At 38.1% G+C, this 17,364-nt stretch overlaps 1 protein-coding gene across 2 annotated transcripts in view; it reads left to right on the top strand.

Moving 5' to 3' along the window:
• Sil1 (SIL1 nucleotide exchange factor) overlaps positions 1–17,364 on the top strand; it is a 264,404-nt gene that overhangs the window by 186,016 nt on the left and 61,024 nt on the right. For both annotated transcript variants that reach the window (XM_070036109.1, XM_070036110.1), the window contains 2 exons: positions 5,047–5,238; positions 11,828–11,949. In XM_070036109.1, coding sequence (XP_069892210.1) covers positions 5,047–5,238; positions 11,828–11,949 — 314 coding nt within the window. The remainder of the gene's footprint in view (positions 1–5,046; positions 5,239–11,827; positions 11,950–17,364) is intronic.

Below are 17,364 nucleotides of genomic sequence, written 5' to 3'. Positions count from 1 at the left end.
GGGATCTATTTAAGGGTACAGTGGCTGCCTGCAACTTGAAATATCCTGAACTGTATTTATACTATACTTTTTTATATACAAGCATACCTATGCTAATATTTAATATATAAATTAAGACCAGTAAAATATTATCAATGAAATAAGATAAGTATGACAATATACTAAAATTAAAGTTATGTGACTAATGGACAGGTAGTTTAGTGATTGGCCATACTAGAGAAAGCATGATTCATGTCTAAACCAGGCTGGAGCAGGTTATTAGGAAATTTCAGAACAATGTGTAACTTAAAACTTACAAATTGTTTATTTCTAGAAATTCCCATTTAAATATTTTTGTGTCATGGTTGACCACAAGTAACTGAGGCCCTGGAAAGGAATATTGCAGAGAAAATGGGATTACAGAACTGAAAGTACAATAACTATAATTTTAAAAGTGACTAAATTCATTCAACAGTAGAATGCATATGACAGGAATAAGTTTCACTGAAGACCAAATTATAAAGTCCGAGAATGAAATGAACAGACGAGGAACAAAGAAGAAATCTTGGGGGAAGTTAAAGAAAAGTACATTGAGCTAAATAAAAATATACAGTCTTATCAGTCAGCAGTGATGTTGTAATTCCAGCACTCAAGAGGGTAGGTAGAATTTCAGGTTCGTGGTCTTGTCTCAAAAAACCAAGGATATGGCCTGATTGTAGAGCACTTGCCTAGCATGTACAAGGTGCTGTGTTAAATCCCAGCACTACAAAAAAAAGTGTAAGACCCCAGTACCAATAAATCAGATAAATTAAAAATAAACAAAGCACACTATTTTTAAAAATGATGAATTGCATTTCATGAAATTAAAAGCTTTCACTTTATGAAAGGCCCTACAAAGTCAATGGACAGAGAAACTACTGTGGTCCAGCAGTCCTCACTTTATGTTTTCACATGGACTTGTAAAAATGACTGTGCTGAAACTATGAACAACAGCCTTAATAATCAATAGAAAAAATATTGTTCTATGACCTTTACAGTTTTCTCAAGCACTAAAAAAACTACACTGCTGTCAGTTACAAATATATACAGAAATGAAAAAGTAACAATACTGATATTTGTTTAGTACACTGTAATTTTAAACTCTAGAAACATGAAGATTAAAAGTTTTTCTTTGTAAAAAAAACTTATCAAAGAGAAGTTTGAACATTGCTTAGGTTTTCATTGTATAATATGACATGGAATAAACATCTTTTCTATGTCTTAGCAAATACTAAGTATGGGTCAGCTCTCAGCATTCTACCTATTGTGTCTTCAGTGTTGTAAAATTTCCCAGTCTCTTTAATGTGAAGATACTACTTTTTTTTTTTTTTTTTTGCCAGTGTCACTTCATCCTTTCTATCACTTTGTTAATTTTTGTTTAAGACTTTGTATTTTCTATGTTCCTTTGGCTGTACTTCTAGTTTATCAAACAGCAGCAGTATTAGCATCTCCAAATCTGTCCCAATTCTATGTTTGTTCAACTTGGATTTTATGCCTGAGTTCCCATTATTTATTTTCTTATTATCCCATTCATCTTTGCTGGCCAATTTTCTTTGAGTTATTTATTTTCATGAAATATTCCATGGGTTCATTGTTGAGATAGGAAGAAGCCATATAACTATGTATGTTGCATCTATGTGTGAACTGAATAATAGATGCAGAATGACCAGTCACTAGAAGGCTTTGAAAGAAGCCAAGAAGCCATGTGATAAGTAACTACAGGCTTTATGTAATGATTTTGGATTTTAGCAAAGTTGGTATGTAAGCCATGATGTTTTAAATACTTTTTTCTTCTTTTTGGTGGTGGTCATGGGGTTGAACTCAGGACCTGGAAGCTGTACCTGAGCTTTTTTGTTAAAGGCTAGTGCTCTACCACTTTGTGCCATAATGCCACTCACAATTTTCTGGTGGTTAATTGGAGATAAGTGTCTCAAGGACTTTTCTGCCCAAGCTTCAAACTGCGATTCTCAAATCTCAGACTCCTGGGTAACTAGGATTATAGTCATGAGCCACCAGTGACTGACCATACTTTAGTTTTTTTTAACAATGGACATTTTAAACATTTTTTAGGCAGTACTAAGTCTTGCATATACTAGGCAAGTGCTCTACACTGAACTATATATCCCATTCAGACAAAGTACTTTAATCTAGAATATATAAAGAATTCCCAAACTTCAGAAGAACAGACAGCCTATTTTAAAAAATGGGCAAAGTACATTGGCATTCTATCAATGAAAATATATAGATGGCAGATAAGCCCGTGAAGAAATGTTTAACATCATTAGCTATTAGAGAAACTCAAATCTATAGGGTTATATCAGTATATATTTGTTAGAATGCATACAGATATAAACTAGGTTTTTCATAGATTGTCAGTAGGAATGTAAAATGGCTTATCCACCCTGAATAGTTCAGAGTTCTTTTAAAAGAAATATTTTTATCATATAATCCTGAAGTTTCATTCTTGGGCATTTATACCAGAAAAATAAGAGCTTGTGTTTAAACAAAAACCTGTACACAGAGCTGGGAATGTGGCTTAGTGTAGAGTGCTTGCCTGGCATGCATGAAGCCCTGAGTTCGATTCTTTAGTACCATATAAACAGAAAAAGTCAGAAGTGGTGCTGTGGTTCATGTGGTAGAGCGCTAGTCTAGAGCACAGAGAGGCTCAGGAACAGATCCCAGGCCCTGAGTTCAAGCCCTAGAACTGGCAAAAGAAACAAAACAAACAAACAAACAAAAAACCTGTATATAAATATAGCAAATGGTTCATGCCTGTATCCCAGGAGGCTGATATATGGAGGATCACAGTTCAAGGCTAGCTCAGCCAAGAAAGTTCACTCAATTCCACCTCTAACATAACCAACAAAAAGGTAGGGCTGGATGAGTGGCTTAAGTGGAACAGTGTCTACCCTAGCAAGGACCTGAGTTCAAATTCCAATACATATTTTTTCATAGCAGTTTTTAAATTCACAACAGACAAAACCTGGAAACAACTCAGATATTCTTCAACAGGTGAAGGTTAAACTATACTAATGCAATACTACTCTGCAATAAAAAATGAACTATTTATATGTACAGTAACTTGGGTAGATCTCAGAGACATTATGTTTAGCAAAAACAAAAAAAAAGTCTAGAAAGATTTTGTGGTTCCATTTATGTCATATTCTCCAAATTTCAGAATTACAGAGATGAAGAAAAATAAATGGTTATGGCAAAGAAGTAGGACAAAGTGCAGCTATAAAGAGGCTGTGCAATGGGAGGTGCTTAGTGGTGGTGGAACAGTTTCACAGCTTAATTGTACTAGTTGCACAAATCTGTAGCTTGGGTAAAACTGTATGGAGTGATACACATACAAATGAGCACATGTAAAAGGTGATCAAATCTAAGGTTATTTAGACTAGATTAAATAGTCTATTTAGTCTGTGTTCTTAGTTTTGACATTGTACTAATATTTTGAAACACATACCCATTGGGGAATGATTAATAAAAAGGATACATCTATACTATTTTTGTGATTTCTTGACTTTATAATTACTTCAAATTGAAATTTCTCTCTCTCTCTCTTTTTTTAAAGGCCCTTTTGAGGGTCAGGAACCATTCATCATGTTTGTGAGGCCAGGGTCACTAGCTTTTTAATTATGCCCACTTGCCTGTTGTCCCATAGCTCTAGAAAGTGACTCAGCCTTCCCAGACCTCTTTGCCTGGCCTTGCCCAGCATCCTGTTTTTGTTTTTTGTTTTGTTGTTGTTCTTGTTTTGTTTTAACAGGAGAACATTTCACATTGTTTTAGTCCAAAGAGTCAGGTGTGGTGCCCCATAGATAGGTGATTGCTCTTCTGGAACAGTTTTGTATTTTTTGTTTTTCAGGCTGGAACTGGGCTTGAACTTAGGCCACCCTTGCTTGCTTAGCTCTTTAACTCAGGCTGGTACTCTACCATTTGAGCCACATCTCCACTTCTTGCTCAAACAGTTTTTATGAGAGACAGATTTATGCCTTTGGTTGATATTTCTATGGAGTGCTGATAATGGGGAGCTAACAACTGCTCATCATCCTGCCTTTTATAAATATTCATACCTTTTAATTTTTTCTTGGAATATAGATACATAAACCACTATGACCTTTCAGATTTTCTTTATAAGCACTATTCCTTAAGATTGGGAAGAAAACGGGAGTATCACATGTATAAAATATCCAATTAAAGTCTTTTATTCACCTCTAACATAACTTCATTTAAAAATCTTTATATGTGTATGAGGTAGGGAGGGATTGAGAGAAAATTGTTTGAGATTTGAGTATAGTACATACAGTAATTTAGCCATTTCAAACAGTTGAACAAATTGTACACCTGTGGTTAGATTGACAGTAATGACAGTGATTTAATTTTCATCGGTAAATTGCTACTGTTCTGACAGCTCTTACCCACACTTTCCAATATCTAGGTTTCCCTAAAATGTTATTGGATTGTTTAGTGCAAGATCAAGATATTCTGTGATTATGAACATTAGAGAGCCATGGTGTGGGTTATTTTACTGTAGATCTCATTTGTTCCATATGAGGTTAGAGTTGAAAGTAGGCTTGTATTACTTTCCCTGACCTCATCAGTTCCAACAAGATGTCTCCATTCTTCCTGGATATTGGAAGTCAGACTTAAATAAGTAGCCCTAGGAAAATCTTGAATGTTTTTTGAGCAGAGGCTTATCAAGGTAGATTTTGAAGGCTTTTTTCCTTGGACATCTTAGAAAGTATCAAGAATTTTTTATGGTATAGATTAGAGAGGACTTGGAGTTTTAGAAGAGCAGTGATTTAATGTTGGGCATTGATGGTGGACCATAAAAGCCTAGAGAGATGTCTCCAATTGGCTAGATTCATAACTACTTCTTCTTCTTTTTTCTTTTTTTTTGGTTGGTCATGGGGCTTGAGCTCTGGGCTTGGGTGCTATTCCTGCGCTCTTTAGCTTGAGGCGAGCACTCTACCACTTGAGCTACAGCGCCACTTCCTAGATTCATAACTTCTTTGTTACTTTCCTTAGGCAAGGCAGGCTGAAGTAAAGCGACTCTTCCGCCCCATTGAGGAGCTAAAGAAGGCATTTGATGAACTGAATGTTGTTATTGAGACTGACATGCAGATCATGGTACGGTTGATCAACAAGTTCAACAGTTCTAGCTCCAGCCTGGAAGAGAAGATTGCGGCACTCTTTGATCTTGAGTATTATGTCCATCAGGTATTACATTTCTTTGTCTATCAGTTTGACTTTCAATTTACAGCTCCAATTAACCCTCCTGCCCTAAGCCCTGATAAATTTTATTAGCATTATTAGTTCTCTGTTTCTATTGTAGGCCAATGTCTGTTGTAGTTAAATACATTCTTTCAGCCAGAACAATCCTCTTTTTAGCTTGCCTCCTTTCCTCCTTCCCTCCCTCCCTTCTTCCCTCCCTCCCTTCTTCCCTTCCTCCCTTCCTCCTTTCCTCCCTTTCTCCCTTCCTCCTTTCCTTCCTTCCTTCCTTCCTTCCTTCCTTCCTTCCTTCCTTCCTTCCTTCCTTCCTTCCTTCCTTCCTTCCTTCCTTCCTCTCTCTCTCTCTCTCTTTCTTTTTTTCTTTCTATAACAAAGAAGAGACCTATCTGAGTTGTCTTTGTGGATGCACCATTTACGCTGAGCACTCAAGGAAGATTGGGATTTTCCAGGTGAAGAGGAGTAACTAAAACAGTGCAGTAACTATATCACCCATGGACCAAATCTGGCGCAGTACTTCCATTTGTAAATAAGTTTTATTGGATATAGTCACACTTATTTGCTGATGTATTATTTATGGCTGATTTCATTCTACAATGGCAGAATTGAGTCAAACTATAAGGCCCATTAATAAAAAATACTTATTGTTAGGCCCTTTTAAAAAATGTTTGCAGCTGGGTACTGCTGGTCAAATGCTATAATCCTAGCTACTCAGGAGGCTGAGATCTGAGGTTTGCAGCTTGAAGCCAGCCCAAGCAGAAAACTCCATGAGACTCTTATCTCCAGTAAACTACCCAGAAAAAGCCAGAAGTGGTACTGTGGCTAAAGTGCTAGCCTTGAGCAAAAGAAGCTCAGAGACAGTGCCCGGGCCCTGAGTTAAAGCCAAGGACCAGCCAAAAAACGTTTGCCAGTCTTTGCCAGGCAAAATAACCACATGTGCAAAGATTCTGATAGCAGGGAAGAGCTTAAAGAAATTGAAGGCCAGTAAGGATTGGATTGTCTGGAGGAGGGAAGTATAGATGAAAGTGGCCAGGGGAAGGGAGGTATAGATAAAATAGGAAGTTTAAGAAATGCAAGGTTGAGAATATCTTGTTCTTTGCAATTTTGTCCTTAAACCTAACTACTGGAGAATTAAAGTAGGAAAGTAACTGATTAGACTTCTAGTAGCCAATAATTTATTGAACATTTTTTGATAGCAGGCACAGCTTCATTAACTTCTATAGCTGCCTTTTGAGTAAAGACCAGTACTAGATACTCTCTCTCTCTCTCTCTCTCTCTCACTCTTTTCTAGGGATGAAAGGTCTTACTGTGTTGCCCAGGCTTGTCTCAAATTCCTAGTTTCAAAGGATTCTCCTGCTTTAATTTCCTGTATAACTTGGGTATAGAGCCACCATACCTAGCTAATCACATTAAAATTTCTTTTTTAAAGTTTTTGTCAGTTGTGGGGCTTCAGTGCTGTCTCTGAGCTCTTTTGCTCAAGGCTAGCACTATACCACTTTGAGCCATGGCTCCTCTTCTGGTTTTCTGGGGGTTAATTGGAGATAAGTCTCATGGACTTTCCTGTCCAGACTAGCTTTTTGACCATGATCCTCAGATCTCAGTCTCCTGAGTAGGTAGGATTACAAGCATGAGCTACCAGTGTCTGGCTAATCACATTTTTAAACTGAGGAAAATGTAGTACAGAGAGATCAGTGATTTCTTAAGATTAATCAGCCAGTTGAACGAAAGAAAGCTCAAGGCCCTGAGTTGAAGCTCTAGAACAACAACAACAACAAAATTTTATTAACCAGCTAGTAAATGAGATAGAGCTAGGATATGCAACAATTAACTCTGAGCTTTTAAACTTTTTATTTTTTTGGGTCCGGTTGTAGGGCCTGAACTCTGGGCCTGGGCACTGTCCCTCAGCTCTTCAGCTCAAGGCTAGCGCTTTACCACTTGAGCCACAGCGCCACAAGGCTTTTTTCTTTTTGCTTATGTGGTGCTGAGGAATCAAACCCAGGGCCTCAGGCATGCAAGGCAAGCACTCTACCACTGAGCCACCTTCCTAGCCCGCTTTTAAACTTTTGGCTAGTCTGCTTCTCTCAGAAAACTGGTACCTTTTAAGTAGATCGGCAATAAGGAAGCTCCAATAAATAAATGAATAAATTTTGAATTTTTGAGTGCCTGCTAAGTCCCAGGCACTGTTCCAGATGCTTGACTTATGTCTATAAACAAAATTGGAGCTTACCTTCTACCAAAAGCAGACAGGTAAACAAACCAACTATGTAAATTGTGAACAATATATTTGAAAAGTGACAAATAGTAGAAAAATAAAAATAAAAAAAGGAGAGCAGAATCAGAATTGGGCAGAGGGAGCAGCAAATTCTGAGTTGGAAGCATGTATAGAGCATTTGAGGAAGTCACTGTAGAATGTTCAAGGAATATCAGTGTGGCTGAAGCTGACAGGGTAGATGCAGATGGAACTCAGAGATGTTGGGATGAAGAATGTGGAGAACTTGTAGACCGTAGACCCTGAGAAAGTGTAATTGGAGGACATTATCTGATTGCTGTTGTGTTGAGAATTAGACTGGAGGGGTGAGGCCTGGGTTAGAAGCAGAAACCATGCAGGAAGCTATTGAAGCAATACAAACTAGGGGCAGTGGTGGCTCAGGCGGCTGCATAATCATAATCAAAAGCTTGTTTGAGATCTTCATCTAGGCATAGACCTTCACTGTCCTCCCAAACACGAGAACATCTGTAAACTAAGCTAAAAGACATTTTTTCTTTGTTAAGGATTTTGCTGGCTTATGTGGTCAAAGAGCCCAAGTGTGCACTATATCTGCAGGAATTGTGAGGCAGCCTCTTCATCTTTCCCTGCTTATAACTCTTAAGCCTCAAATAGCAGGACTATGATCCTCTTAGAGAAAAAAAATCTGGGTTCTCTTGCCCCTTTCCAATTTTTCCACCTAGGGTGAAAAAAACAAACTCTCCCACAGCTTTCCCATTAGAGATATTTAAAGAATTACGGATCTTAGGAGTTATTGGACAAGCTCAGTTCTGCTCTGATGTTGACAGCTTTTATTATTATTATTTTTTCATCTTAACATAGTTAGATGGGTCTTTAGGTGTCAGGTTTCTATGGGCTCTTGCTTTAGTTGCACATGAAAGGCCAAAATGACCAGAGAGCTTATCAGATGTAGATGGGAATAAATACAAAAGAGGCTTGGACTAACAGTAACCCAACAGAGGTTCTTCCCTTGCTCCGATGTCCTCTTTCACCTGGCAGGGTGCATCTATAGGGTGACATTCATTCTGCTTTCACAGATCACTGGATAGGGTAAACTGTTTTCTAGATATTACCAATTTAGGCTGAGGTCATAATAGAACCATTTGCTGGTCTAGGTCTAAAACATTCTGCTGGTAGAGGGTCATAAATGTTCTAGGTCACTGTCATTTTGATTGTCTAAAGTCCTTAACTTTAGCTTTAAGCTATCATTTAGCAGTGAGAAGTTATAATTTCATGGAGAGATTCCAGGAGACACAACTCAACTTAGTTTACAGTTGTGATGTGGAATTGAGATAATGTACTATTAACTTTGAGAAAGATAACACTTTTCTACAGGAACTTCTTAGTCCATTCCCATTCTAGTCATACTGAATGGAGGATTAAGGAGCCATGGGTTTTAAGGACCTAAACTGGGTCTGCCCAAGGATTCCTCACAGCAATATTTTAATTATTAAAACAGGATATGTGAAAAGAAAAATCTTTTGGGAGTTATTTATGAGAAACAGCCTCTGTATGGCTCATCTGCCCTTGAACAGTATATTTGCCTTCCTTCTGTGACTCCTCAATTATTTACCCTCCTTTCTCCCTTTCTGTATCTTCTGTTTTCTCATTGTCTGGTTCATTTCTTTTCCTCCTGAGTTTTGACATAGTTTCTTCACCCTACATAATGCACTCTCACTGTCTCACCCCATCCTGAAGACAACCTGGGATAATTCTAGACCTAGACCCAGAAGAGGAGAACCTGGGCTCTGGTGGTGTGTCTCCTATGTGATCCTGAGAAGGACCCAGCTTTTAGTGTGCAGTGAGTCAGAATGACCTTTTACTTTCTCACTGCCAGTGAAATAAGTAAATGCAAGAACATCTTGTAAGGCTACAATGCTTATATAAATACCACCATTTATATCACATCAAATGATTGTTGTAGTAATATAGATAACTGAACCTCTGTGACTATAGGTTATATTGCCTTGGGACTGAAGAGAGCGAACTGCTCTTCCAGGAAGTCATACCAGTTTTGATAAGGGTCTATCTCAGGCTTTGGCTTCTGAGTCATGGTTTTGTATCTGAGTAAGGAGGCTCAAAGTATAAGCAACAAATTCATATATTTTAAAATCAGAGCATGTTTATAAGAGCAAAATACCAATTCAGAGTCTTCCTACTTAGCTACGTTATGGCTCAATAGTCATTTCTCTACAAGGGCACAGCCTCAGGCCACATGGCAGTCTAGATTTTATAATAACTTTACAGCCTCAGTTGCTATTTTTTCAAGTCTGTAGTACCAGGGGCCCATCTGCTTTGTTTTCACAGATATCCTAGATTGCTTTCTAAAATTTCATAGTTGAGTTCTATTTTAGTAACATTTTTTTCTGACAGATTCATTTTTATCAGTTCAATAATTTTTGAGAACCTAACACTATACTCAGCTTCCTAATCTTTGGACCTACAGCAGTGTATAAACAGACAAAAACCTTTCCTCTTGTAGAGACTTTATGAAAATGTACAAAACTTTTCTTTCATAGCCTAAGGAACCTCAATGAAAGCAACTGGGAGTGAGGTTGATCAAGATACATTCAATAATGTATGACATGTCACAATGAAATCTTCCATGTACAACTAATGTATTCTTATAAAAATACTTTTTTCCTCCAAGTAGTTAAAATAGAGTGGGTCCACCACAAAACATGAACAAGTTCTGATACTGGGCTTCACACTTGATTTCTCTATCAGAACTCACTTCCAGTTTGGAAGCAGAGGCAAGAACATAGTGAGCTAGGAAATGACTCCATAGTTGTAGAGGGAAAAAGGTGAATAGACATCATACTGATATTGAGCTCTGGCTTCCAGAGTTTTCCTGAGAAACTGTAGAGTGGGATAAATATGTAAACAAGAGATACCTTTGTAGTAACAGAGATAGATAGAGAAATAGAGAATGGGTTTCTGATTTTTCACATATATAGTAATTAGAAAAATGTTAATTTAATACTGTTAAAATATAACAAATTAATTAGTACTGTTTAAGTCTAAATGCCACAAAAATCAACAGGTCATTATAAGTCAAAGGAGAAAGGTTTGGTAAGATATAAGTTAGGTGTGGTGGTATATACCTGTAATCTCAGTTCTTGGGAGAGAACTGTTTTTCAAGGCCAATCTAAATTACACATGGCAAGACATTGCCTCAAAACAAAACAGAAAAACAAAAACAGGGCTAGTTAGGTGGTGAACTTCTGTAATCCCAGCTATGCTGGAGGTAGAGGTAGGAGGATTGTGTCTATTGGTCCACCTGGGCAAAAGTACAAGAGTCTGGGTTAGGTTATATCTTCAGTTGCAAAGTGCTGGCCTATTATGCTTTAGTCCCTGGGTTCAATCATCATCACCAAAAAAGAAAGATACCCACATAAAAGTACAAAATCCTACTGGAAAAATAACTAGTGGCAAAAGGGATATGAGTGCGGCTCAAGGAGTAAAGCACTTTCCTAGCTAGCACAAGAACTTAACATTCAAATTCCACTAATGCCAAAAAAGAAAAAAAGAAAGAACAAAAAGAGAAACACCCACAAAAATAAACAAAAATGAAGTCCACATAATTGTTTAGTATTGATTTCTTTGTAATGACATCTTTATGATCACTTAGATTTATTATTTAAATATATTAAAGTCACTTACAAATTACTGGATGGTAGAAATACTCTGCTTATCTGATATGTAGTCACTAGCCAATAACACAGACCTATATAGACTAAAGCCTTTGATAGTGACTTTTGTTCAGATTTTATCGTGAATGTCCTCAGATTCAGTCAATCTTAGAAAAAGAAAGGTAATATTGTTGTTCATCTAGGTATCTGCTTCTTTTATAGTCCTGATTCTAATTAAAAATCAACTTTAAAGAAGTCTTTTACTTCCACTGTCCCTATTGTGTTTGGACATAAACAGGTAGTATGGTATTGCTTAATGGAGCTCATTATGCCAGATTCTTTGTGTTAACAGCTTGTATGTTTGGAGTAAGCTTTGTGACTCATTACATTATTGGAATTTTCCAAGACATGATTGGCATAAGCAATATCCAGGTGCCATTTCCACTGATTCCCACTTAGGTCCTCATAATTTACTTTAGATGAATTAGGAGTTCTCAAATTTAAGCTTACATTGAAGTTTATCTTGTTTTTATATATTCTTTTCTATTTAATTAGAAGGACCCCAATTGCTTTTTTACTTGACTTTTAAATCTATGTTTAGATAGTCACCAGAAGCTAAGCTGTTCAAATGGCTCTTCTTTTCTTGGTGTCTCTTTTCTGCTAAGCAGTGCCTTTGTTACAGATGGATAATGCCCAGGACCTGCTCTCCTTTGGTGGTCTTCAAGTGGTGATCAATGGGCTAAACAGCACAGAGCCCATGGTGAAGGAGTATGCTGCATTTGTGCTGGGGGCTGCCTTTTCCAGGTGAGCAGCATGGATGGATTCCTGTGGGCCTAATTGACTTGATAAGGTTATGCTTCCACTTTTGCACATCTCTACTCAATAAAGTGATGGACAAGTGAAAGTCGAATTTGGTTCTGTCTTTAGAGAGGATTTTTTATCCATGGTATCACCATCTATGACAGTCTGCTCCCTCCATTTTATTTGTATGGACATTTAATAACCAATCTGAGGTGATACTCAGTTTTAGTAAAAGCCTACAAAAAGCCCAGCCACAGATAGGAGGAGGGAAAGGAATAAGATCTTAAAAATTGACCCTTTTGACAGTAAATCTACATCTAGTGATGAATACATGATAAGCCTAACCAAGGAAGGCCTTTTGAGAGGAATGTATCTTTCCCCAGTTGTCTGGAGCCAATCAACATGCAGATAGGTTATTGGTTTTTCTAGACTGCGGTTTCTTTGGAATTTCAGTTAGTCTAGCTTGTTCTAGAAGACTGATTTGCCAAGAGCAGGAAGACAAATACTTAAAAAAAAAAAAAAAATGTAGCTGGGCGCTGGTGGCTCATGCCTGTAATCCTAGCTACTCAGGAGGCTGAGATCTGAGGATGGTGGTTCAAAGCCAGCCCAGAAAGGAAAGTCTGTGACTCTTCTCTCCATTTAACGACTAGAAAACTAGAAGTGGCATTGTGGCTCAAGTAGTAAAGCGCTCACCTCAAGCTGAATTGCCGAGGGACAGCGCCCAGGCCCAAAGTTCAAGCCCCATGACTGACCCCCCCCCAAAAAAAAAATGGTGCCCACAAATTTTCTCATCCTAAAAAGTTAGGATATCTTCATGCTGTATTTGCTCCATTGAATTTCTAAAGTTCTTCACATTTTTGAAAATCTTCTTAGGACTATTTGTACCAATAAAAATAGGTACAGATATTATGGTTCTGGCTGCAAGGATAGAGTGGTAGCTACTAGAATTGCCTTGGTTTAGATTGAGGTTTAGAATGTTACTCTGAACACATTTACCATTGTGGGTTTTGTTTGAAAATATTTTCTTTGGTTTTTATCTATACTTAAGATCTTTGTTTATCCAGAATCTGAAACTAATGCTTTTGCATACTGAAAGAGTTCAGCATCTTTTCATAGTAAAATGAAGTCAGAGCTAGGAAGGCCGGAAAAATTGTTCTTTGATGAGTGACTAAGAATATTGAAGGCTTTTATATCCCTATCATTGTTGGCCTTGAGCTTCAAGCCCTTGTTGTTCTCTAGACAGCCTCCACGGCAGCTCCAGGAAAGGTGGAAAATCTCAGTTCCTCTGTTAATAGCTGTAGTCTCAGGCCTAGGGAAGTCCAGGTTCTTCTCATAGAGAACTTACAGAGGCTTTTCATGTCAGAAATGAACTAAATCAAACATTAACCTCTCTAAACTCTTTGTAAATTCTTACCTTCCTCCAGAGTAATTTCTCTCTAACTTCAATATAAGCAGATTGTGTTAAATAGCCCTTGACACTGCTTTTGGAAATACATACATTACACAGGAAACAGAAGAGCATTTTCATACCATATCCTAGTTAAGGGAGATTGAGAGACTTGAGACACATACATTGGGCCAATAGCAAACCATAATTTACCCAAAGGTAGTTCCAATATGTTGTATTATTAAGACTTCTTCATGATTTTATTAGCATAAGACCATGTAAACATTTTTGTAGCATTACTAAAATGTAAATAGAGATAAATAAAAATATTTCAATTTAGTGTTTTGGTGGCAAGCAAACTGCTATATTCAAAATGTTCTAGTTGGGTTTTTGATAGCTCACTGGAGGGCTGTTATAGTGACAGCATGGTATGGTGCCAGAGCTTTTTGAAGCCAGCAGCAGGCTCCCAAACACCATGAAAATGTCAGTGTTTTATGCAAAGAGGAGCTTGGTGCAAGTTAAGAATATTTCTGTGGAGAGAAGCAGGTTTCAGTGCTGTAGTCTGATGTGTATTATTTACTTTTGATTCCTTAAGTATTGGCACTGCACCTAACTCATCCTAACTGCTCCTTGCATTTGAATGTCTGCATACATTCCCCATATGTACACATTACATGACTACATTGATATACTTACTCTTTATCAAATGGTCTTTCAAGAGATAGCACCTGAAATCTTGGTCTCTCTTTATGTCCATGTACAACCTTTCTGAACTTCACCTTATCTTTTTAGCTTGTTAATTGTGCATTTCATAAAGTTGATACCAAATACCAAAGTATATATTAAGCACTTGTTCAGAATAAGGTGGTAACACTGGACACTGGTGGCTCATGTCTATCTACTACTAACTACTCAGGAGGCTGAGATCTGAGGACCAAAGTTTGAAGCCAGTCCAGGCAGGAAAGTCTGTGAGACTCTTTGGTCCCACTAACCACCAAAAAGCCAGGAGTAAAGGTGTGGCTCAAGTAGTAGCTAGTGGAGCACTATAGCCTTCAGTGAAAAAGCTAAGGGATCCAGGCCTTGAGTTCAAGACCCAGTACTGGTAGTAGTAGTAGTAGTAATAATAATGGTGGTAATAAAAAAAACAGCTGGGTGCTGGCTCACATCTGTAATTCTAGCTACTCAGGCTGAGCTCTGAGTGTTAGGAAAATGGGGGAGAATGGAAAAGGAATAGGCTGTGCTCAATCATCAACAGACAAGGAGTGTTTATTGAGGAACAGTGAGGGGCACAGACCTTTCTGAGGGCTTGGAGGTTGTCCAGAGAGTTGGGACAGGAGCCAGGTTTTTATAGGAGGTCCAAGCAAGGAGGCAGAGGTTAATGAAAAAGCCACCAGGTCAAGGCAGGTGGGGGCCTTTCAGTTGAGCCCACAATGGGATGTTTACAACTGGGCTTAGGTAGATTGCCCTGCCTGCTGATTTTGCCTGGTATCTGTATGGGCCTGGGACAATAGGATGGGAGTCAATCCTTCATATTCCATCTTTAGATACATAAAATGATTGGGCCAAGAGGGGAGAGGCAAGTCCTTCATATAGGGTCTTTGGATATATAAGAAAAATTGGTCTGTGGGGGAGTGAGAGGGAAGGCGGGGAGGGGATCATGGAGTTATGAGAACAAAGCAGATTCCCATCACTGAGGATCATGGTTCAAAGCCAGCCTGGGGCAGGAAAGGCTATGAGATTCTTATCTACAATAAACCACCAAAAAGCTAGAAGTGGTGCTGTGGCTCAATTGGTAGAGTGCTGGCCTTGACAAAAAACAAAACAAAACAAAACAAAACAGAAACTCAAGGACAGTGTCCAGGCCTTGATTTCAAGCCCCAGGATTGGTACACACACACAAATAAATAGTAACAATCATAAAAAAGTGGTTTCAATATTATTATCACCCTAATCATGATGTGTCTAAAAACTATCAATCACCCCTGTAAGGAGATTTTTATTATCATTTCTTTCTTTACTAAAAATCATTTTCTCTTCTGTAATGGTATTTATGCTATACCATACCTCTTGGTGTTACTCTTGCTGCTTCATGAAGGTGTTTATTTTCCCACCTGGGTTAATTGCTTAATAGGTTTCCAATGCACGTTTCTGTGGCTGAAGAGATTTCTTCCTCAATGTTAAACATTAAGCAATTACTTCAAGATCAAGAAGAGAAAGATGACAGAAATGTAATTGACATAGGGACTAGAATAACATTTGTTCTTTAAATATTATTCACAACCAATTATGGGTTATGCACATTTATTTTCTGTTGTTTATTGTCTGTGTATAAGACAGGTCAAACTCTTATGTAAGATCTGCAGGGATAGAGGTGCAGATGCTTTTAGTAGATTTATCGTTTCATGTCTTTAAAATAAACAACAACAACAAAAAAAACCTTCTTTTTTTCAAGTAAGTTATTTTCCCTGGCCTTCCTGTGACCTGATTTCATTTCATGATGGCAATTGTGTGTGTGTGTGTGCATGTGCGTGTGTGCATGTGTGTGTGTACACGTATGCGCATGTGTGCACACCCACACGCGTGCGTGCAATCTGATCTACTGGGAGTCTCAAACAAGGTCTTTGTGTTTCTGCATAAGGGAAGTCTTAAACCTTCTGAATTTCAGAGGCCATGCAGCTTTCTGTAATTTGGTTTTAAATATACTATTTTAAAAAACTGTCCTTTTGGGGCTGGGAAGGTGGCTCAGTGGTAGAGCGCTTGCCTTGCATGCCTGAGGCCCTGGGTTCGATTCCCCAGCACCACATAAGAAAAAGAAAAAAGCCGGAAATGGCTCTATGGCTCAAGTGGTAGAGCGCTAGCCTTGAGCTGAAGAGTTGAGGGACAGTGCCCAGGCCCAGAGTTCAGGCCCCATGACTGAACCCCCCCCCCCAAAAAAAAAAAAAAGCAAAAAACTGGCCTTTTGCTTTCCTCGTCTGGTATATAACCTTTACCATTTACCTGTCAGGAATTAAATTATGAAAGTGGTGTGCTTGCCCCAGGGAGCACTTGTGCGTCCTTGTGTCTCTGCCTCAGTCACTTATGGTATCTTATATCTATCTTTAATAATCCTATTCTCATTGGCACATGTATGAATGCATGTAATATAAGAATGCATTCTATGTATGTAGTGTTTTTATTTGAACACATGTGTGCAGGATGAAATGGAATCTAATCCAGTACAAAAAGAAATTTATATATGCCAGCAGTGATGGAGAAATTATGTTCCATAGGATATCCAAAACAGGATTTTCTTCTAACCCCTCTCTCTTTTTGCATTTTCTGTGGAATCTCCTTGTCACATTTTGTATTATATACATTGCTTTATAAAAATGAAGATAGCCACATATGGTGGTTCACACCTGTCATCCTAGCTACTTAGAAAGCAGAGAAGGGGAGGATCATGGTTTGAGGCCAGCTCAGACAAAAAGTTTAAGAAACCCTGTTTCAACCAATAAAAACTGGATATGGTGGTACATGCCTGTCATCCTAGTTAATAAGATGATCACTGTCTAGGGTGATTCAGATATGCATATTCTACTCTCTCTCAAAAATAACCTATGCAAAAACTGCTGTAGGGAGGACTTGGGACTCACATGGAAAAGCTCCTGTATAGCAAGCATAAGACCCTGAATTCAAATCCCAATACATAAAAAACAATGTACAGTGTATCTCTCCAACTTTGCAGACTCCTTCCTCATACTCTGTTGATAGTTCCCTCAGTTGTTCTCTTTCCACTGAGGTTTTACCAATTTTTAACCATCAGATCAGTATTATATATTACTGTGACCCATATCTGTCTACTAGTTTTCTCTTTCCTGTAGCCCTCAGTAAATTTCAGTGCTTGTTTATACCTTCTCCTTGTTTTTCCTGATGTGTTTAGTGGGCTTGCTGAGGACCAGCATTCTCAGTTCCATTGACTATTGTTTACTTCTGTCATCTATTAGACATCTTGATACTTGTTTCCCATTTTTCCAGGCATCTCATAGTGTCCA

The sequence above is a fragment of the Dipodomys merriami genome, unplaced genomic scaffold (assembly GCF_024711535.1).
Source record: "Dipodomys merriami isolate MVZ:Mamm:240054 unplaced genomic scaffold, mDipMer1.0.p SCAF_27, whole genome shotgun sequence".
Taxonomy (NCBI): domain Eukaryota; kingdom Metazoa; phylum Chordata; class Mammalia; order Rodentia; family Heteromyidae; genus Dipodomys; species Dipodomys merriami.
This window is presented reverse-complemented; position numbering and strand designations above follow the sequence as displayed.